Source organism: Acomys russatus, chromosome 20 (genome assembly GCF_903995435.1).
Source record: "Acomys russatus chromosome 20, mAcoRus1.1, whole genome shotgun sequence".
In the NCBI taxonomy this organism is placed as follows: Eukaryota; Metazoa; Chordata; class Mammalia; order Rodentia; family Muridae; genus Acomys; species Acomys russatus.
In genome coordinates this window covers 48,365,954-48,388,734 of record NC_067156.1, presented here as the reverse complement: position 1 = coordinate 48,388,734, position 22,781 = coordinate 48,365,954, and the positions used below count along the sequence as shown (strand labels likewise).

Below are 22,781 nucleotides of genomic sequence, written 5' to 3'. Positions count from 1 at the left end.
TCTATCTAGTCTCGATGAATCTGCAGAGCATCAAAGCCGACTTCAGGACTATGCTGCATTTGGGTCTGTGCTTCTACTCAGCTGATGGTCCCATATCACGTGGTAGGTTTCAACCACGGAGAATGGAGCCCTGGGTGACAATCTCAAGGAGTTAGAAAGGGTGACTTGTGGAACCAGGAGTCCAAACAAACATGTCCCATTCTTGTAAGATGTTAAAGGTCTGTCTTAGACCATTGGTTTCTCTTTCCCATAGCGGTCTTAAAAATTAACCTGGAGTGCTGTATGATATTTAACCGCCTGGTTCTCATCTTTAGAGTCATAAAGTTACCTAGAGAGCTGTTAGACATATGATTCTCGGCCCTACTTCCAAGAAATTGCCATCCGTTTCAGCACGGGGGCTCAGGAGTCTGCCCCAGGTTATCAGGCATGTGCTCCACACAGGTCACACCCAGAACATCCTTACCTACTGAGTGCTCTTAAATACACTTCTTCTAGAACTGTAGCTGTCAAACCGAGCTGGCCTAACATCAAATATCTTATTTTCTTTTTTAAACATTATCATCATCATCGTCGTCATCATCGTTGTAGTGTGTGTGTGTGTGTGTGTGCGTGTGTGTGTGTAGACTTGACACAGTGCCATCAGCAGTCAGAGGACATCTTGTGAAGGTCGGTTCTCTCCTTCTGCCATATAGGTCCTGGGGAATCAGACTCAACGCAACAGGCTTGGTGGCGATTGTCTTTACAGGCTGTATCATCTCGTAAACCTATTTTTCTCTATTCACTATTTCTCTATTCCTTGAAGACTCATTGAGACTCTTTGGTCCCTGTAGATACATAGATAGGATGCTCTCGCTCTCTCTCTCTCTCTCTCTCTCTCTCTCTCTCTCTCTCTCTCTCTCCTCATTGGAATTATTAGTCAAGTCAAATGTTTATTTTATGTATATGGAGAGATCTATTACTGTAAAGGCAAGGTCTCCAAGGACCAAGATGGTTGTTTAAAATCTCGGTATGATTGACATGTGAATCCCATCCACAGTACTGAGGCTGAGCTTTATCCCACCCGGTGTATATTTGAAAACTCGTGGAGGGAGTGATCTCACTATCAACTGAACAAGAAGACCCTTCATAAAAGTTAGTTTTCCTTCTCTGAAATTGTTGCCCTCTGTTCTTGTTGCAAATCCAACAAAAGCCCCCTTCCTCAGAGAGCACCGAAATGCGTACAGGCATGCTTCAGCCTTCTCTTCCCAGGGTGAAGATGCTGCCTTAGGGACTAATTTTGAGTGTCCTCCCTGTTCTGGCTACCACCCTTCTCTGGGTACCTTTCACATTGTAACTAAAAATACCAAGGTAGGATCCAACCGGGCATCCACATGGGCCAGGCACTGTGTCGGTGTTTAAATGGGGGGCAGGGAGGGAGACAATTACCATCTTCCCTGGGTCTCCCTGGGTTAGAATTACTGTTGCTATGGTGAAACACTGTGACTAAAAGCAACCTGGGAAGGAAAGGGTTTATCTCACTCACAATTCCATCATCAAAAGCAGTAAAGGGCAGAAACTCAAGCAGAGAAGGAACCTGGAGGCAGGAGCTGATGCAGAAGCCATTTGGGGGAAGAGGTGCTGCTTACTGCCTTGTTCCCCATGGCTTGCTCAACCTGCTTTCTTATAGAACCCAGGATCACCAACCCAAGGATGGCACCACCCACAATAGGCTAGGTTCTCCTGCATCAATCATCAATCAAGAAAATGCCCTAGAGACCTGCCGGGTCTGAGCCCTTGGAGACATTCTCTCAATTGAGATTCTCTTCCCAGATGTGTCCAGTCTGTGTCAAGTTGATACAAAACTACCCTGCACACTAAGTGTCTTCTTCTTGTTGATCTGGTCACCAACAGTATAAATGCTTAGGAGACCATAATTTCATACAAGTCTTCATGAAAAAATTAACTTTTTCTTACCTTTATCTAAGTTTATTGCTAGGTACCAGCAATATATGATGTTCTGTCAGCTCCTAAACTACCCTCTCTTCATTTCTAATTACATTTCCCCCTCTCTTTTGACTCTTCTTCTCCCACTCTGGGTTCATTTATAAACATGCTTTCTTATATGCAACGTGTATGCAGAGTGAAGTTAGTAGCCATTTGTGGCCCAGTTTTACTTCAGATCAGATATGTCATGTCATGGAGTCCAAGCAAGAGAGACAATTTAGTCTGAACACACACACACACACACACACACACACACACACACACACGTCTGTCATTTCTCCCAGCCTGGACTCCTGCCTTTTCACCTTTCCTATTTGTCTTTCACTTAATTTCATGACCTCATCAGACCTCCATGTCCACCTCAAGCATTTCCTACAGTGACCTGGAACATGTGTTTCCTGCCACAGCCACAGTGGTAAACAACTCCTGGTGGACTCAGGAGAGAGTCAGAGAGGAAGCGGAAATGCTCTCGGTAATTTAAACTCCCAAAAGGAAAGATCACAACCCACAGCTTGCTTGATAGCAGACACACCCTGTGATCACTGGCTCAAGCCTCAGACGCAGAGTCCCTCTACTGGCCTCTGATAACCACTGCATTTTACTTTAGACAGAATCAAACTCCTCTTGAATAATTTAAGACATCAAGAATACCAGCAGATAAAAAGTGGGCATTGTGAGGCTATATTGACATATGCCTTTAATCCCAGCGTTTGGAAGACAGAGGCAAGTGGATCTCTGAGCTCAAGGCCAGCCTAGTCTAAAAGGAAGTTCCAGGACAGCCAGAGCTGCACAGAGAAACTTGTCTTGAAAATACAGGGGAAGAGCCGGGTGTGGTGGTGCACGCCTTTAATCCCAGCACTCGGGAGGCAGAGGCAGGCGGATCGCTGTGAGTTCGAGGCCAGCCTGGTCTACAAAGTGAGTCCAGGATGGCCAAGGCCACACAGAGAAACCCTGTCTCGAAAAAAGCAAAAAAAAAAAAAAAGAAAGAAAGAAAGAAAGAAAGAAAATACAGGGGAAAAAAAGTCGGGGGTTCTTATCTCACAAAAGGAAGGATGGGGGGAACAGGAAGATACAAGTGAAGGGATAACAACGGGGATGTAATCTGAATAATAAAATTTAATAAAAACAAACAAACAAACAAACAAACAAATAAAACAGACCTAGAATAAGAATTTTGGAGATAAAAATAATCTAAGACCACTCAAGCATTATCTGAATGTTTACTCAGATGAAGAAACAGAGAAAGAGGATCTACCAGGGCCTGAATAGAGGGAAAAAAAACCCTTTGGATTCCATATTTGGGGCTGGTCCTCTCTCCTCTTCTCTGGGTCTGGTTATTTGACTTCACACCAAACCTCTGTGCTTTAACCAATATTCTAGGCTCAGGTGCTCCAGGCAACAACCATCAGGAAAAACATAACCTAGAAACAAAGTCAGACAAACAAATGCCATCTGGGTGCTCAGGAATAGAGCCATTTGCTGGCTCCCTTCCTTTTAAGGCTGGTTACCCGAGGAATGGCTCCAGAGGGATAATATGTTCCTATTTTTTTCCCTTCTAATCCAGGACACCTGTCCCTTCTTTGGGGAATGTGCAATAGTTGAGGCTTCACAGCATGTGACCAAACACCTGTTGTTCGTGCCTTTCCAAATTGGCCTCTTAGGTTTGGAGCCAGCCAACTGGACCCCCACCCATTATAAAAATGTAGCCATTAGCAACTCTCATGTACTAAATTTGAAGGGTCTGGAGCCTCTGAGGAATTATTAGGTCAAAGGCAATGCTCCCAAGCAGAATATACACTGTGACACCTTCTCCCCTTAAATGAAATAGCTGCCATAAGTCCTGGTTCTATCTTAAGTCTCTGAAGAGAAAGGAAAGCTGAGGTTAACCATGGTTTCTCATTTTCTTTCACCCCCACTGCCATTCATCCATTCAACAAATATTTATTGGCCACCTGCTCTGTGTCACTCACCGCCTGTTCGTCTATTCGCCCTGCAAACTCATGGACCTCCACTAAAGGCAAACTCTGTGCAGATGCGGTAGGAGACAGACCCATGGCTAAAGCTCGGTTCCTTCCTAGAGGGTGCTGCTGAAGTACTTAGGGTAGCAAATTCACAAGCTAATATGACTTAAGGCTGCGTGTGGGGAGAGACCTCAGAGAACTATGGAGCCCAGAGGAGGAAAAAATCACCTCCAGTTGACAGGTAAGAAAGTTCACCAGAGGACACAATGTGACCTGTGAAGAATAAGTTAGGATATAGACACCTGAAAAGGTACATCGATTTTTCGGACCATAAGACATACTTTTTCTCCGAAAAGTGGAGGCTAAGTCAGTGTGCACCTTATGGTCCGATTGCTGTTTTTACTGCTTTTCTTGTTTTACTGCTCTAAAAACTGGGTGCGTCTTATGGTCAGGTGCATCGTATAGTCCAAAAAAATATGGTATGTGTTGTCAGATTGTGCTCTCCAAGACAATGAGGAGGTAAGAAAACCAGGAGAGAGAAAGGACTCCTCCCTGTGTGTGAGGGGACAGATGCTGTCAAAGATAAACTGGGGTGAAGTGGGGACTCTGGTCATTGGTAGCTTTGAGAGGTCTGAGTCTTTGTCATTCTCCTGGCCTCTTAGGTTCTGAGGTTTGGCACCCAATCTGCAAGCAGGCAGCCAGGGCAGAGAAGAAGCTCAAGGTAAGAGGCACGGTCCTCCGTGCCACCTTTCACCACAGATTGGGAAAGGTGTGTATGCTTCAGCACAAAGTGTACCAGCTCCCAAATGGGTGTCCATTTCTGTGGGCGCCTTAATCAGAAGAGCTGGTTCATGGGACTTGGGGTGGATTAAGATCTTGTATATGAAGCCAGGCGGTGGTGGTGCACGCCTTTAATCCCAGCACTCGGGAGGCAGAGGCAGGAGGATCTCTGAGTTCGAGGCCAGTCTGATCTACAAAGTGAGTCCAGGACAGCCAAAGCTACACAGAGAAACCTTATCTTGGAAAAAAAAAAAAAGATCTTATATATGAAATAACCTTGAAAACAAAACAAAAAATACTTTATGCGTGGGAGATTTTTAAGTGTGTCTAGAGCAGGTGAAATTATAACAGTGCCAATGCTGGCCAAGATGGCGGCCAATCTGAGGCACTTACACCATGGTTTTTCCCTAGCCTAAGGTCATTTATTAATAAGTGCATAGCTACTATCATCTCAGTAATTGACAGTTCGCAGAATGTCTTCTGCCTCTCTGGCTGGATTCTTCTAACCTCCTGAGGCAGACAAGGCAAGAAACTGTATCTCTACCTTGCCTGTGAGAAAAATTAAGTCTGAAGAGGGAGATTTGACAGCAGTGATGCAGCCAGGCCAAAGCAGAGTGTTGTCTCCAGGCACACAGCAGACCAGCTGAGGCCCTGATGCCTCTAAATCGCTGTGCTTTGACAGATGCCACTAACGCCTGTGAACCTGAAACCCTGCTACTGCCGGGAGGGGTGGGTTCACCCAGACTCACACCACTTCTTCTTGCTGCAGAGAGGCTCCTGAGATATGGGTTGAAGGAGGGAGGGGTTGGGGGAATTGGGGGGCAGGGGGGTACCTCAAGGGAGCAGTGGCAGCGCTTGAGCTCTAACGTGCCTTCATATTCTCATGCCTGATGTCAACATGACCCCTAAAGGGTCTCTTCTGGCACTTGCTAGAATCTTCTCACCTAAAAATGCACGTGCACAATTTCTGGTCAGCTAATTAGCTCTTCTCCTTTGCCATTTCATCCCTGTAATGTGAATTTGGTGAAAGAACTGGTCCTGTGAATTTATTATTCCTTTTGATCTGTATGTGAATTCTCCCACCGGGTTCTTTCTGAGGCTTACCCCCATTTAATGTACAAGAGACCAACCTGTCATTTTTCTCAGTCTCCTCTATGGAGAATTTCCCAAATTTGAGTTCTTCTTTAAATCCCTAATGCCTTTTGCTGTGTCTGTGTCCCACCTCTTTGTATCAATACCCATTTCCTTTTTTTTTTTTTTTTTTTTTTTTCTTCCCCTTTAAAGCAACTCAACCACTTTTCACTTAACTGAATTTATTTTGAAATAAAACTTGAGGTTGCCATGTAGAACAGAGTAATGCTGGCTATAAACAAAAAAAAATTCAATGATAATGGAGTAGTTATTAAAAATAAATCTTGAAAATGCTAGCTAGTGTTGCTGACACGTTCTTTAATTCAAAGAAGAAATTAAGTGTTGTTGGGATAGCTTTTGAAGTGTGTTAGCACCAAATCAAGAGTCCTCCTCCAGCTAATCAGGAAGCTTGAAATGAAACATCCCACTTCATCGCTGTATGACGTGTCACTAGATGTCCCAACTTCATTTACTTTCCCAGATCCACCTTCTGTTTCTCATTCACTCACGGTTTGGTGAAAGCCATTCTCTAGTGGGAGGAAAGTGAGCAATCCTGAGGCACGACCATTCCCTTTTGCACATCTGAGCTCTCTAAATTCACACATATTTCCCAGTAGTCCTTGATTGATTCAATCTTGACTGTCCCATCACCACCTGCTGCCACACTCTGAGATACCCGGAGAGGGCATCACACCAATGTGGGGGTCAAGGGCGGGTGGAGAGAGCATGCCGGTAATCCATCCTGGCCACAGGGCAGAGGCAGCGGTTTCAGGGTTTTCATTTAAGTTGATGTCAGTTTGCCAAGAGTCCACTGCAAAGAATCAGCATATTGCGCAAGCGTGTGCGCTTCCCTTTGCTTCGGCATTGTTTACTAAGCTATGGAGAGATGAACACTACGCAGTTTTATTCATTTAAACTAAACACATTATTGGCTGAGATGGTTCAAAATGAAGTTTTATGAACAGCTCTGTTTAAAACGCTGCCTACAAAAAAATAAAAAATAAAAAAATAAAATAAAATAAAAATAAAACGCTGCCTACAGGATATACCTAGACAATAAATTCAGAGTCTGTCTAGCACCCTGAAGTCCTGGGCATCCTGGATCTTATTTGCACAGAGATATTGGTTAAAGGGGCAGAGGACAGAGGACCGAGGTAGCCAGATTACTTTAACATACTTTAACAATGTTGCTGAAGTGCCCTAAGGGCTGCATTATGTACCCACCTTCTCACCCACTAAGCCTGAACTTCTGTTTCTCACCCCTGTGTCTTCATCTTTCCCACAGCATAGACGGACATCTGAAACTTCCATCTCACCCCCTGGATCCAGCATTGGGTCACCTAACCGAGTCATCTGCGTATGTAACACTTCCTAGCAGCTATGGGGCTTTGCCTACCCCTGACCTAGCACCTGAGATGTTTTTGGGTTAGGTGGTGCCTGTCTGGTTCTAAGTGGCATGCCACATCTTGAGGTCACAGCAAGGCATCGGGAAGGCATGGGCCTTGTTCTCGGGCACACAATCTAGTAAACCAAGAACCATAGGGATGGTTTAGAGTTCAAGGAACATGAAAAAGTATAATGATGAGAGAAACCTTTCTGCATTTTAAAACCAACTCCAGGTGCTTCCTTTCCCATTCCTTAACTGTCACCAGGCAAGACAGCAGCTGGGGGTCAAAGTGGCAGTTAGAGGTAGGATGGTGTTGGTATATGGGGAATGGTGTGCAATAGAGAGGCAGAAGGGAGAAGAATTGTCAAAACGAAACTAAAAAGGAAATTGCAAAGCTAAAGGAGACCTTTCTAAACATGTGAAAAGAAAAAAAGCAGACCCCAACTTCAGATCCATTCACACAGGCAGAAGTGACAAGAGTTTCATGAGTTCAGGGGTCCCATGGTCATGTAATGTATTCAGCGTATGCTGAGCCTTCTGTCTGTGATAAGCACTGTCCTCTGTGCTGGGGAGATGCTGATGGGCAGATCTGGTACCCTCATGACGTTGGACATACAGGCCACGGACAACCAGCTATGACATGACAAGTAGCAGGGGAAAAAAGCACCATGCATGCTTACTATACTACCAAACGATGGTAGAAACCTGACCATCCAGAGCCAGTTGAGAAAAGGCATCCCAGAGGAGGAAATGCTGAATAACAGAAGGGAGAGGATAACAGAAGAAAGCCAAGCTCAGTGGGAGGCAGAGCCGGGGAGCCGTGAGATAAGCAACATGGCTGACCACAGGGCAAAGCAGACAAGGCCAAGAATGTGGGGGTGTTGGACAACAAAGAACACACCCCCAAGGAGAGAGGCTCCACACATAGTCCTCAACCCAGGTGGGTTTTGACACCTTGGCAAGATCATTCAGACTCACATCCAGCTTCTTCTTTGACCCCGATTTATGGCCATCAATGGCACTATTTCCTGTCCTTTCTTCCCCTGGACAAGTGAAAACAAGAGTTATTGCTCGAGCTTCAGTATTGGTCAGTGTCGCCAAATGACTGTCTCAGAAAGCAAGTTACTTTTTTCTTTCATTTTTTATGGTGCTGGGATTAACTTCCCGGCTTTGTACATGCCAGACAACTGTTGCACCAGCACACTGTTGAGCTACATTCCCAGGACAAGACAAGTTACCATGACTACGGGCTGTGCTCGTTGCAGATTTTCCCAACCAGAACATGAGAGGAACCGGGCCCCTGGCATGGAGAACAACGCGAGTCACAGCAGGATCGGTGCGCTTAGTTTGGGGAATTGTACTGTGAAGGCGTTACTATCGAGTACAAGCTAGTGCCCAGAAAGAAGTTATCAGGATGGCTACAACTAGGAACGTCCTCCCATAATGGGACTGGCAGCAGTCGGAATCCAGGAATGGAGTTCAGACTGCAGTCTGTGACACTAGTTATGGGATGTTTGTGCCTGTTTCCACTTCTAGCAGATAATTCCAATACGTCCTTCAGAGAGGCATCGTGGCTTTCAGGGGAGGTATTTCTGGTAAAGCCTGGGGCCTCACAAGCAACACTCTTCAACAGGTCACCTCTGGGGAGCATTCTTGCCCTAACATCTACAGCTCTTCCCCTCGTGCCTAATAGTTGTTCTTAGGAGAAACTAGAGAAGCCCTCGCTTTTATTTCCTCCTCTCTTTCCTCTTTTCTCTCTTATCTTTTTTCTTCTTTCCTGTCCATCTCCCTCTTCCCCAGGCTAAAGTGGATAATGAGATCCTTAATTACAAAGACCTGGCAGCTCTCCCCAAGGTTAAGTCCATCTACGAGGTGCAACGCCCCGACCTCATTTCCTACGAGCCTCATTCCAGATACACCTCCGACGAGATGCTGGAGAGATGCGGTTATGGAGAGGTATAGCATCTTGCCCTCTCTGGGACTCTTGAAAGAGTCCTGCTGGGGTCCCCAGCCTTCGTTATGGACAGCTTGACCACAACAGTATTGACTCCCCCATCCCCGTCCTGAGACCCTTCTAACCTGGAATTTATAGCCAACTTGTAAAAACAAAGCACTTCTATCCAAAAATCTTGGCTTCAATAAGTCCATCAGTTAGCAGTGAGTGGCAGCATAACCTGTCAACAAGACTAGTCCCCACCACACACTACTGAACCAGCATGCAAGCTGAGAGCCTTGAGGTATTCATTACTCAGGAGCAGCTGCTTTTCTTACAGCCGAGAAACCTTGCTAATACTCAAGCCCATGTCTCTGATACTATACCAGGCTCAAAAGACAGTGAAGTTCCTAAACTCTGATTAAGCATGCTCTCCCCCATATTAAACCTTAGTTAAAACCTCATGCTCAGGGCCAGACGTGGTGGCACACGCCTTTAATCTCAGCACTCGGGAGGCAGAGGCAGGCGGATCGCTGTGAGTTCAAGGTCAGCCTGGTCTACAAAGCGAGTCCAGGACAGCCAAGGCTAACACAGAGAGACCCTATCTCAAAAAAACAAAAAAATAAAAATAAATAAAAATAAAATAAAAACCTTGTGCTCAGAACAGGACACACATTTATAAAAAGGCAACATCAGGTGTATGCAGAAACCATTATATGTTTATAGGTAACGGAGGATTCTCTGGAGAAGGCAGGATAATTATCACAGGGTAGACCCTGACTAGCCATGTTCTAAGAGATCTCTTACCCCATACTAGGCCCTTGAGCTACATAATTCAGTCCTGGCCTAAGCAGCAGGTTTCCAAGAACCTGTCCCAGCTCTACCACTCACTAGCTTGTGTTCTTGGGCAGCAACAGGGCAACCAACAGGGGTTGGGTTCCATTTGGTTGAAGAGTCCGGTGCTGAGAGTCTCTGAGTTCTGGCTCCTAAGATGGGCCTGGAAAAGAAGGTCAAGTATTTGCAGACTCCAATTCTGAAACTCTGTAGATCAGGACCCTTGGGTCAGAGCCAACTCCCAGATGGTTTTAGTTCACTCACAAGGCGTCATTCAGAAATGTAAATTAGCTGTTGCCATGTAAATGTTTGGAGGTTTCACATAAGAATCTGCATTTCTTACTTGTCTTAGAAATTAAGAATCTGGCCAATGTTGGGTTGACATTCCAACATGACTCTGGTTAGAGCTGAAAGCAGCAGTCTGGCTCAGCAGACTGGCTCTCCAGCTGGCGTCTCCAGCTTGCTATCCCCTCACCATGCCAGCCTTCCAACTTACAGCAGTGGCCTGGTCTTTGCTTGGCCCTAAATTTGGATACTGACTCCTGGGATTTGTCTCCATGGACCACAAAGGAGAGACGAACCAGGAGAGAGACAGGGGAGGATTGAGAAAACAGCTCGGAGCTCACAAGACTAGCCGGTCCCTAAGAGGCCTAGCCTGGCCCTGAGCCCTCACTTTAGAAAGGGGGCGGGGTCATCATCACAAGATTTCCTACCACTTTCCAGCAGTTCTGACATCCCAGAATTCCAAGTGAGGTGTTGTCTGGGGGAGGGTACCCTCCAGAGGGCTGCAAGCTCTCTCTCCTTATCACCATTTAACCATGTTCTGTCCCTTCCTCTTGCCCTCCTCTCTCTCCCTTCGCTCCCTCCATGGCTGCCTTCAAATTCTTCGCTTCTAAAGTCACTGGGAACATTATCTCCTTACTCCCAGGTAATTAGTCTGATACATAAAAGGTTAAAAAAAAGTATATGAAAAGTGGGCTAGGCAGTGATGGTGCACACCTGTAATCCCAGTACTCAAGAGGCAGAGGCGGGCAGATCTCTGTGAGTTCGAGGCCAGCCTGGTCTACAAAGTGAGTCCAGGCCAGCCAAGGCTACACAGAGAAACCCTGTCTCAAAAAATAAAAAATGTATATATATATATCTCCCTGGCCACCCCTCCCCTGAACCACAGGGACCTGAAGGATGGGAATGGCTGGAAAGAACCTCATGTGTCTATCAGACTCGTTTGTGTCTCTGGAATCTCTAGTCAGACTCCAGGGACTGCCATAGGTTCTAGCCAAGGGCTGGGAGTGGTGAACGAAGGCCTACAAACTCTCTTCCATCCTCTTCAGGGTGCGTGTGTGTGTGTGTGTGTGTGTGTGTGTGTGTGTGTGTGTGTGTGTCAGTCACACACACCTAGGGGCCACTGAGCCCCGAGAATCCCAGACTCCATTGCATGCCCCCATCTGAGTGCTAAAAAAGCCTTCCACCATGGGCCTTGCTCACAGCCCCGCCTCCTCCCCCAGGACATCTATGAGAACCTGGACCTCCGGCAGAGACGCGCCTCCAGTCCAGGCTACATCGATTCCCCCACCTACAGCCGCCAAGGCATGTCTCCCACTTTCTCCCGCTCACCTCATCACTACTACCGCTCAGGTAAGGCAAGGGAGGCCCCAAAGAGAAATGAAGAGTCAGGACAACGGGTCAGTTAGTGCCTCTGGGCTGCAGGGGCAATATATACTTCCCATAGCGTCATGGCTTTCTAGAAGCCTATGGCCACTCAGGTGACTAGTGGGCCTGACTGAGCCCCTAAGATGGGTAGATGACACTGAGAGGCCGCAGGAATGTGGGTAGAGAGCTGCCAGGCGAGGCGGTGTCAGGCAGTGCAGTGACCTTAGTTAGAGAAAGACTCTTCTATCTCATCCTTCAGCTCAAGCATCCTCAGGAAGAAACAAATAGCATCAAGGTTGGGGTGTGGTCCTCACCTGAGGGTCCTAGCCCCACTCAGCCAGTTAAAGTATATATAGTCACCCTGCGGTGAGGGGAGTAACAAGTGTTTGACTGGAGAAAAGGGGAAACTGAGGGAGGAACCCAAGCAGGGTGAGGTGGGAGGATAAGCAGGTAAAGATACCTATCTTAGAAGAATCAGACTTGGCGGGGTAGGGGTCAGATGAGGGAACAGACCAAGCTTGTTTCAGCTGACATGGTGCATGACAGCACAAGCTGCTTCCACTCTGGAGCTGAGCACACTGGGGCATCCAGCCCATCCAGCACCGCTGCTGCTATCACCTCTCCGCTTCCTTCAGTGCCACTGTGTTTAATGCCTGTTTTTCCTATGCTTCTGTTCTCTCTGGGGACCACTGCCTGCATGCTCCAGGGCCTGAGAGTGGCCGGAGCTCTCCATACCATAGCCAGTTAGATGTGAGGTCCTCCACTCCAACCTCTTACCAGGCTCCCAAGCACTTTCACATCCCAGGTAGGCGCTGCCAGCCGGCCGGCCGTTCCCAGCATGAGTGCATGCTCCACGGGGGTGCTGGATGCTTGAGCCACTTGCTTGATGCTGCACAGGCATCGAGAAGTCCAGGGTTGGGGGTGAGGGGGTTTCTTAACCAATCACCTACACCTTCCAGCTCCAATATGCCTATGGGCTTTGGTCTACCCTCTCCATACAACCAACCTTGATCAGGACCATTAGGAAAGCCCAGGGGAGAGAAGGCTCAAGGTGATCACATGAAATGCCCAAGTGTTGGCCTTTTATATAGCTGATGGACTGAATAAAAGCAACATGGTGAAGAGTGCTTGCCTCGTGATATTTTGGCTTGAACCGTGATGCCACTGCCTGTAAACTGATGGTCCGGAACCCATCTCTTGGCTTCTCTGGGCTGTCAAGTAGTATTCTGGACCCTGAGGCTACAATTTGGCTCACTTCAGCCCAGATCTCACCTTCATATTGAGTACACTTAAATGTACAGAAAGAATCTACCCAATTGCTCAAGCCATTGGTGTGACACTCATAATGTATGGCTAGAAACCGGTACATTAGTAAAAAAAAAAAAAAAAAAGTAAAAGTAAAAGGGTAATTAAAGATGATAATAGCTACTATAAACAAACAAAAAAACAAAAAGTCCAGAGCATTGTGCATGAGTGGCTAGGGTAGGGGAGGTTGTGCTAGGTGAGGTGGGCAGAAAAAGATGTCTTGGAGAAGGTGACATTAATGTTAGAGCTGTGACAGACCTAGGAGAAGCATGCCAGGCAATGGGCACAGCAGAAACAAAGTCACTGTGCCTAGAGGAGGCAAGAGAAAGTCAGGGGCTGCATGGCCTTGTAGGTGTGGCCTTGTAGGAGATTCCACCTTGGATGCCCTGCTTTGCTTACTATTGCTGTGATAAAGCTCATGACCAAAAACAACTAAGGAGAGAAAAGGGTTTTGTTTTGGTTGTTTGTTTGGTTGTTTGTTTGTTTGTTTTACTTACATGTTATAGTCAATCATTGAGGAAAACCAGGCAGGAACTCAAGGCAGAAACTGAAGCAGAGACCATGGAGGAATGCTGCTTACTAGCCTGCTCTCCCAGCTTGCCCAGCTTACTTTATTCTTTTTAATACAATGTAGTATCACTTGCCCAGGGGTGGCATTGCCTACGATGGACTGGGTCCTCCAACATCAATCATTCATCAAGAAAAGCACACACACACACACACACACACACACACACACACACACACACACACCGCTCCCCCGCAAAACTTGCCCACAGGCTAGTCTGAAGGAGACAGTATCTCAGCTGAGGCTCCTTCTTCCCAGATGATACTATCTGGCACCATCAAGTTGACAAAAAAACTAACCAGCACACTGGGTTACAGTAGAGCCAGGTCTAGACCCTGTCTCCCAACTTTGCAACCCCCATTCACTCACTCCTCACTTGCTGATCCTGTTGGTTCACCTACACCAATGGCTCTTGAGGGGCCCAGCATATCGCTAGGGGGAGGGCAATGCAGCCAAGGCTGAAACCCTGCAGCTTCCTGAGGACTTTTGCATAGAGTGAGGTGTAGCCACTAAGGGCAGAAGCAGTGAACACTTCCTTCGCCATGCCCTGCTTAGCACTCTCCCACCTCCTGCATGCCCAGCACTTAGCCCGCATCCCCTCCCTTGGTACCATTTGTATGCATCTGCCCTCTCCCCTGCCTTCCCTGGAACCTGTCGGGTGAGAATAAAAGCTCAGCTTTGGAATAGGAAGCCTGCCAGGGGGAAGATGGTGGCCTCTTGGAAAAAGTTGCTGACTGGCTCTCTCTTCTCAGATCAACTGACCAAGTGCTGTCTCCTCCCCTGTCTCTCTCTCTCTCTCTCTCTCCCCTCCCCACTGTCCCTTCCTGGTCTCTGACAGCTGGAGAAAGTAACATCTACCGAAAACCCCCGATCTACAAACGGCATGGTATGGTCAGAGGCAGATAGAGCTTGGCCAAACAAGGAGGGGGGTGATAACCAACAATGCAGATGGCTCTGCACAGGTTCCCAGGACTGAGGCGATGCAAGACCACATTGTCCTTTTTTGCTAGCCCCTCCCCCAATCACTCATGGTAACTTTGGATGTCAATGTCATTTCAAAAGAGCAAGAAATTACTCATGCCCCTGAAATCCTTTCTTACCACCTCCCCAACCTACCTTGGCTGCTCTTTGCTGCTCTAAATACCATGATCAGAGCAATCCTGGAAAATGCCTGGACCCCTATGAGAGCTGCACTCAGAATGTCGATAATTCACAACTGTTCACTATGATTATGTGGGCTGCACAGACCCCTGTGCTGAATCCGCGGCCTCTGCTTTAAGTTTTTCTCCTGCTTTTCTGAGTGCAGATGGAAGCTCATAGATGAGAAAGGAGCAGGAAATCACTTCCTCCTTTCAGACTTTGTCTCCCTGGTGCTGGAGATCAAACCCAGAGACCTCATGCATGCTAGACAAGTACCCTACCTCCCCCTCGTTAATTTGTTTATTTGGTGTACTTTAAAACAGTGGCCTGTGGGACATCCGTCCCTTGGGAACTAATTTTAAAGGGGCAGATTCCCTGGCTTCCTCCATGACCCAGACCCCTTAAAAGTAGAAATGCTGAATCCACAGCCCAGAAATCTTCTCTTGGTTGTTTTACCCAGTACCTGTATCCCGGTACCAAAGTTGTCCATGCAGGGGCCTCCTGTTCCTTACTACAGAACTCTTGTGCATGCCTTCCCCTTAAGGAGGCAGACACAGCTGCTACCCTGGCTGCCCTCATTCGTTCACTGTTCTAGTCAGATAACCGGGGAAAGCACAGCCTCGAATTGGAGCTTGGAGATAGTGGGAGCAATCCCGTACTATGGACCCAGCTAATCCGATGGTGGAAGGGCCAGTGCAGGTGCAAGTAATGCCTCTGGGCAGCAAAGACCCTGAATTCTTTTTCAGGGCTGGGAGTGAACATAGTCTCACTAAGAGGCTTGCCTTAGGCTGGACAGTGGTGGTACACATTTTTGATGCCAGCACTCCGGAGCCAGAGTCAGGGGACCTCTATGAGTTCCAGGTCAGGCTGGTCTACAGAGCAAGTTCCAGGACAGCCAAGGCTACACAGAGAAACCCTGTCTCAAAGAAAGAAAGAAAGAAAGAAAGAAAGAAAGAAAGAAAGAAAGAAAGAAAGAAAGAAAGAGGAAGGAAGAGAGAAAGGAAGGAAGGAAGAAAAGAGGCTTGCCTTAAACTCTATACAGTCCCAGGTTGGCCTTGAACTCCTGGTTGTTCCCTACAAGCCTGTTGACTGATGGGGTTACAGATATGTACCACCGTGCCTGGCTAAGATCCTGAATGAAAGAGACATCTTCAGTTTTCAGAGCTGGTGGAGCAGGGGCCCCACAGTGAGTTGTAAGCCTGTTGTATCTGTGCAGGTGGCCAGGAAAAAGGCCCCTCATGAGGATAGTTTGCCTTTATATACAGAAAAGGCCCCCTGAGAGCCATGCTTCTTAGGGCTCGTGAGGTTCTCCAAGAGGGTTCCAGGAGATAGCACAAAGCAGGCTCAGGGGGAGTCCAGGGTGAAGGCAGCTGCATCACAAGAAACAGGCAAAAATGCCATCAGGCGAAAAGAAAGCATCCAGGACTCAAATCAAGAGAGCAGGTGCAGCAGCAAGAGAGTAAGTGATGCGCAGTCCTGGACTGAAAGAAAGCCCATGATGCCAGAACCTTCTGCTCTGGTCCTTTGAACATAGATCTTGTCCTTACAGCCTCCCTGTAGGTCTCCCTCAGAAGTAGCTGGGGAGCCACACTGGTTTCTCCAGCCCTGCTTTCTGCCCTGTCAGCCTATAAACATCTGTATCTGCAGTTGAGTGTATTGGTCACATCTGTTAGGATTGCTTCACATGGAAGCACGAAGCTCGGCAGAGCCTGAGCTATCACACAATCCCAGCACTTAAAGATGTGGAAACCGAGGTAGACAAAGGGAGAATTTGCCCAGGATTGAGCTCGAATCAAACAGCAAGGCTGTAACCAGAGCCCCGCATTCCTTACTCCCTGTGCATGGCCCCTTCAAGACACACAGCCTCCTCAAATAGGCCATGGGGACAGCTGACCTAACTCAGCAAGCATCTTGGCCCTGCCTGTCGATTCCTTCCTCGATGCAGTTCAAAGCCATGACAAAGCAGGCTTCAAAGATGTCAGGAAGGAAAGGGCTAGACTTCTGGGAAACGTCAGGCTTTTTGAGGATATCGTTTTTATGTACACCATGAGAGTCCATAGAATGTGCTGGAAGAAGCCCTAGTCTAGTCAGTTCTGGTACAAACCAGCTGGATGGTCTTGATCAAGCCCTTTCCCCAAATGTAAAATGGGAGGTGGGTGAGCTAGCCCAGCTCCAGTTTTCATGCCCCAGGCTCTCCAAGCAGAGACTTCTAATCTTAAGTAGCCTTGCCTCCAGGACCTAGAGCAGGGCAGAGGCATATAAAGCATGTTCCAAGCTGATGAGACACTCTACCTTCTTGAAGTGCTGTCCTTGGGTCCTTTGCAGGTGATTTGTCCACAGCAACCAAGAGCAAAACAAGTGAAGACATCAGCCAGGCCTCCAAGTACAGTCCAGCCTACTCTCCAGACCCCTACTATGCTTCAGAGTCCGAGTACTGGACCTACCATGGGTCCCCCAAAGGTAGTGTTACCATAGGGCCAAAGGCCAGAGCCCTGCCATCTGCAGGAGAGATAGTCACCCACTCCTTCACACGATCATTTCATTGAGAATTCTGGGAGAGGATAGAACTGAGGTTCTTATTCCCTCCACAGCTGGTGTTAGGTGCAGCTCCAGACCCTAGGGAAACACTGGGGAGCAAAGGACCATGTTCCGGGGCTGGGGAGACTGCTCAGAGATTAAGAACAGTGGCTGCTCTTCCAAAGGTCCTGAGTTCAATTCCCAGCAACCATGGGATGGTTCACAATCATCTATAATGAGATCTGGTACCCTCTTCTGGCATTCAGGTGTATGTGCAGGCAGGACACTGTATACATAATAAATAAATACATTTTTTTACAAAATTAAAAAAAAAACAGGTTCTTGCCCTTGAAAAGCATCCTGGGCCTTAAAGATGGGAGGTATAAATCCTCCAGATGCCATGTCACCCCACCACACAGCCCAAGATGTTCCTTTCTATTGTGTGTGCAGTTTCCATCACTATCCACATTCATTTGACATTTGGCTTTCCGACTAGAACCTCCTCTCTAAACAAAGCTTTACAGAAGAAGCTCGGGGTGACCTCATTGCCTTCTTAGAAGCCTCCATTTAGAGAAAGGGGAACACACAGAAGGCAACCATAACCAAAATATACAGGGATCAGCGGCTGGAAAGCAGCAGTCAGGGTGCCCACCAGAAATAGGAAGGGAGGGAGGGAGGGAGCCAGGGGCTAGATCAGAAAGCACAGTTAATCTCTCCTGTCCTTTGACAGTGCCCCGAGCCAGAAGGTTCTCATCTGGAGGAGAGGAAGAGGATTTTGACCGCAGCATGCACAAGGTGAGCAGAATACATCACTGAAGAAAATGTTTAGACTCTTTTTTTTTCTTTTCATTTGCAAAGTGACAGAAACCAAATTCATACTCATCCCAGAAGAAATGCACAGTTGTTCCTAACTGAAGAAGAGACAGTAGCAAGCAAGAGTCACTTCAGTGACTACATTCCAGCTGCTCAAAAAGAAAGCACTCTTTTTTTTTTTTTTTTTTTAACATCACAACAAAAGAAAGCACTCTAGTAAGCCTCTTTTGACTTGTGGTGTTTTTGCTCTGCACTGGCTTCACATGCAAAATGGTTTGTGTGGAGGCGGGGAGCCACATTGCTAGTGAGAACACAGAATGGCCCAGTCCTTCTAGAAAACAGATAAACGGTTTCTCAAAGACTTAAACATAAAATTACCATAGGACCCATTGCAGCGGTCCCATTTCTATATAGCGAGATATGAAAACAAGCATCCAAACAACTCTGTGTGCATGGCAGTGCTCATCATAGTAGCCTGAGGTAAGAACAACCCAAACGCCCATCAGCTCACAAATGGATGATACGATGGGGTATATCCATACAATCCACTATTAGCTAGTCATTAAAAGGAAAGGGGGCATGAAAGAAAAATCCTCAGCTAGTACAGTTTATCATGACGGCCTGAGTTCAGATCCCAGGACCCATGTAAAAGCCATGCAGAGCAGTGCACATCTACAACTCAGTGCTGGTGACAGAGGGGACAGAAGCAGGCAGGTCCCTGAAGTTCTGTGGCCATCCAGTCGATCTGAATCAGTAAATTTCAGCAAAAGACCCTGCCTCAAGAAAAAAAAATAATTAAGGTAGAACATGACTGAGGTAGAAGCTCAGAGTTGACTTCTGACCTCTACACAGTCACACATGCATGCACACACACAGGTGCTCATGTGCACACGTATGTATAATGTACATACATACACAAAAAGAAATGATAAACACCTCCATATGAGTGAAGCCTTGAAAACATGATAGAAAGGGCGTAAAAGCCCACATAAGTTTGTGTGAATGACATGGAGATGAGTTTTAGACATCATTGTAAATTTGCTAAACACCGTTGAATCGCTTAGAGTGGGCTCAAATAACTACAGTCATAAAAAAAAGTGTTGTAAAATATTGCTGCTTTTCTTATTATCGCTCCTTAAACAGTAGAGCCTAAGAACTGTCACGCGGTGTCTCTGCTGTGCTAGTAAGTCCTGAGAGGGGACTCAAGCTCCAGCGTGCAGGAAGCGATGCATAGGTGGTGTACAGGGAGCACACGTCGCTTTCTACAGGAGACAGCCTAAGTGTCTGAGGGGCTTCCTAGCCCTGGAGTCAGGGAGAATGCCTAAAACAGATGCCCTGTGCGGCTGGAGAGATGGCTCAGAGGTTAAGAGCACTGTCTGCTCTTCCAGAGGTTCTGAGTTCAATTCCCAACAACCACATGGTGGTGGTTCACAACATCTATATTGTGATCTAATGCCTCTTCTGGTGTGCATATGTATATGCATGCAGAGCACTGTATACACAATTAATAAATAAATATAAGGATCATTTTTTTAAATGCCATGTGGCTACTAAGAGATGACCAAGCTTCAGAATCATTAATTTTCAGATTGTATGATTTTTTTTTCATTTCAAATAAAATAGGGAGATGGCTGCACATCATTGAACAGTGGCTGTAGATAGGGCAGTGTGATCCTCTCACTAGTTAGACCTTTTGGAGGACCTCTGGGTCCTCCAAACTCCAGAGCTTCACCCAGCCCTCAGGACTACTTGGGGGAACAGAGATGAACCCACAGAGGAAAACATGAGAGCTGTGAGGAAGGAGAGTTCTGGAAGGGTCAGCAGAGGCTCCTGTCGGGGTCTAGTGGTTCAGTCACTCCTGCTCCTGCTCCATTGTCTCTTCCTAACTGCATGCTCCTCACCCCCAGCTCCAGAGTGGGATTGGCCGGCTGATTCTGAAGGAAGAGATGAAGGCACGGTCAAGCTCCTATGCGGATCCTTGGACCCCTCCACGGAGCTCCACCAGCAGCCGGGAGGCCCTGCACACCACCGGCTATGACATGTCCCTCAATGGCTGTAAGCTCTGCCCTGGCTCTCTTGGCTGCTTGCGTTGGCCCAGGCCCCCCCGTGAGGCTCAATCACAGCCTTTTCTTCCCAGAGCCCCACATCTTACAGATAGGGATCTGAGGTTCAGAAGCCCAGGATCACTGAGTTCATAGAAATGGATCTCTCTCTATCGGGCCTCTCACTGGAATTGTGTTGGAACATAGCCAGCTTCCAGATTCAATCTGCTGAGCTAATGAAGGAATCAGGAGAGGCTGGTCATGAAGATAGCCCCAGGATCTCTCACTTTCCTGACTCTTGGGTCATTCTTCTGAGCCTCTTCTGGGTGTGGAATACATAGGGTTAGATGGGGCACCAAATGGGACCATGCTTTATTGAGTAGTCACACCACACTTGGGGGCTGTCTGGAGCCATGACTTCTAGTTGAGTTCATCAAATATGTGTGTGTGTGTGTGTGTGTGTGTGTGTGTGTGTGTGTGTGTGTAATATTGTCTTCTGAATGGATTAAAAATATAAGACCTCTTTTCTGAGGTGCTGAGCCCCTTGTCACTAAGAGGTAAGCAAATGGAGGCTTTGTCAAGTGCTCCAACTTCCTGTTCCTGGAGAAGGAACACCTGCTCCATCTGCATCCTTCCTTTCTCACCTGCTCCATCTGCATCCTTCCTTTCTCACCTGCTCCATCTGCATCCTTCCTTTCTCACCTGCTCCATCTGCATCCTTCCTTTCTCACCTGCTCCATCTGCATCCTTCCTTTCTCACCTGTTCCATCTGCATCCTTCCTTTCTCACCTGCTCCAGTGGAGTCCAGTCCTGCTAAGAAATTGGATCTCCAGCCATTGCCTTCCAGGTGATAGAAGGCATTGTTGGTTGTACTCCTCTGCTCCAGGCCTTTGCAGACATCCACACAGTGCAGAAAAGCTAGTGCCACTCACTTCGCAGATGAGAGAAATAGCATTATGCCTCTTTCCCATGACCAGAAAGCCAGTAAGTTAACTAAGCCAGTGTCAGACCTGAGTTGGAGGGGACCTATGGCTACGAACTTTCCCCTGTTCACCTTGCTTAATCTTGATTTTGGTGAGACTGAAGACGGAGTGCGATGGTAATGAAGCCAGTTCTATCAAATGTTATATATGGGTTAGGGACTATGAGTGTGTGTGTGTGTGTGTGTGTGTGTGTGTGTGTGTGTGTGTGTGTGTGTCTTGAGATATATATGTGTATATATATACATATATATAGGGGTTTTTAATAATTTGTTTCTTTTATGTGTATTGGTGTTTACCTTGCATGTACATCCGTGTGAGTGTGTCAGATCTTGGAGTTACAGACAGCTGTGAGCTGCCGTGTGGGCTCTGGAATTGAACCCAGATCCTCTGGAAAAGCAGTCCTTGCTCTTAACCACTGAGCCGTCTCTCCAGCCCCCAAATACTGGTTTTTCAAGACAGAATTTCTCTGTGGTCGCCCTGGAATTCCCTCTATATGCCAGGCTGGCATTCTGCCTCCCACCACCACCCGTGCTAAATATCTTTTTAAAGATTTATTTGTTGTGTGTCTGTGTGTGTGTGTGTACTTGTATACTTGAGTGCAGGTCCCATGGAGGCCAGAGGCATTGGATCCCTTGGATTTGAAATTAAAGTTACTTCTTGTGAGGCCCCTGATGTGGGTGCTGGGAACTGAACTCAGGTCCTCTACAATAGCAGTACATGCTCTCAACCACGGAGACATCTCTCCCGCCACTGCTAAGTATCTTAGCATACTATGTCATATTGCCTTAGTTAAGGTTACTATTGCTGTGATGACACAGCATGACCAAAAGCAAGTTGGGGAGGAAAGGGTTTATCTGGCTCACACTTCCACATCACAGTCCATCATTGAAGGGAGTCAAGACAGGAACTCAAACAGGGCAGGAACCTGGAGGCAGGAGCTGATGCAGAAGTCATGGAGGGGTGCTGCTTACTGGCTTGCTCCCCATGGCTTTCTTATAGACCCAGGACCACCAGCCCAGAGGTGACACTGCCTACAGTGAGATGGGCCCTCCTCTATCAGTCACTAATTTTTTAAAATGCTCTACAAAATGCAGTGGTTCTTAAACTTCCTAATGCTGCAGCCTTTTATACAGTTCATCATGTTGTGGTGACCCCCAACTACAAATTTATTTTCATTGCTACTTCATAACTATAATTTTGTTACCATTATGAATCATAATGTAAATATCTAATTTTCAGGATATCTGATATGCAACCCCTATGAAAGGGTCATTCTATCCCTCCCCAAAGGGGTCATGGTCCACAGACTGAGAACCACTGTCCTTCAGGCATGCCCCTAGCCTATTCTTATGGAGACATTTTTTTCAATCGAGGTTCCCTCCTCTCATATGTCTCTAGCTTGTGTCAAGTTGAAATAAAACTATACAGCACATATGTATTGGTCACACTGTTCCTCCAAACGGCACACTGTCACTCCCATTTCACAAACGATACAACTAAAGGGTGATTAAGTAATTTATCTGACATCAGAATATGCTAAGAACAGAGATTATTTCCCTGTCTAACCACTTGGGGCGCTGTTTTCCATCTCTGACTCTGGATCTCTACAGGGCACTAAGACTGCTCCAAACTCACCTGTTGACTAGGGGTGTAACTGAGTAAGACAGAACGGTGCCTAGCATGTGTGAGGCCCTGTCTTCCATCACCAGCGCAATACATAAATACATATATAAAGCCATATATACATACATGCA

The 22,781-nt window shown here is 47.0% G+C and overlaps 1 protein-coding gene across 6 annotated transcripts in view; it reads left to right on the top strand.

Moving 5' to 3' along the window:
* Ablim3 (actin binding LIM protein family member 3) overlaps window positions 1-22,781 on the top strand; it is a 117,532-nt gene that overhangs the window by 85,459 nt on the left and 9,292 nt on the right. For 3 of the 6 annotated variants that reach the window (XR_007832462.1, XR_007832461.1, XM_051163385.1), the window contains 10 exons: window positions 4,607-4,665; window positions 7,141-7,212; window positions 9,043-9,198; window positions 10,908-10,937; window positions 11,515-11,644; window positions 12,366-12,464; window positions 14,371-14,418; window positions 16,998-17,132; window positions 17,920-17,984; window positions 19,910-20,057. Coding sequence is in view for 1 of the 6 variants with exons in the window: in XM_051163385.1 (XP_051019342.1) it covers window positions 4,607-4,665; window positions 7,141-7,212; window positions 9,043-9,198; window positions 10,908-10,937; window positions 11,515-11,644; window positions 12,366-12,464; window positions 14,371-14,418; window positions 16,998-17,132; window positions 17,920-17,984; window positions 19,910-20,057 (942 nt within the window). In the remaining 5 variants the exon portion in view is untranslated. The remainder of the gene's footprint in view (window positions 1-4,606; window positions 4,666-7,140; window positions 7,213-9,042; window positions 9,199-10,907; window positions 10,938-11,514; window positions 11,645-12,365; window positions 12,465-14,370; window positions 14,419-16,997; window positions 17,133-17,919; window positions 17,985-19,909; window positions 20,058-22,781) is intronic. The other 3 variants (XR_007832463.1, XR_007832464.1, XR_007832465.1) reach the window with 3 other exon arrangements.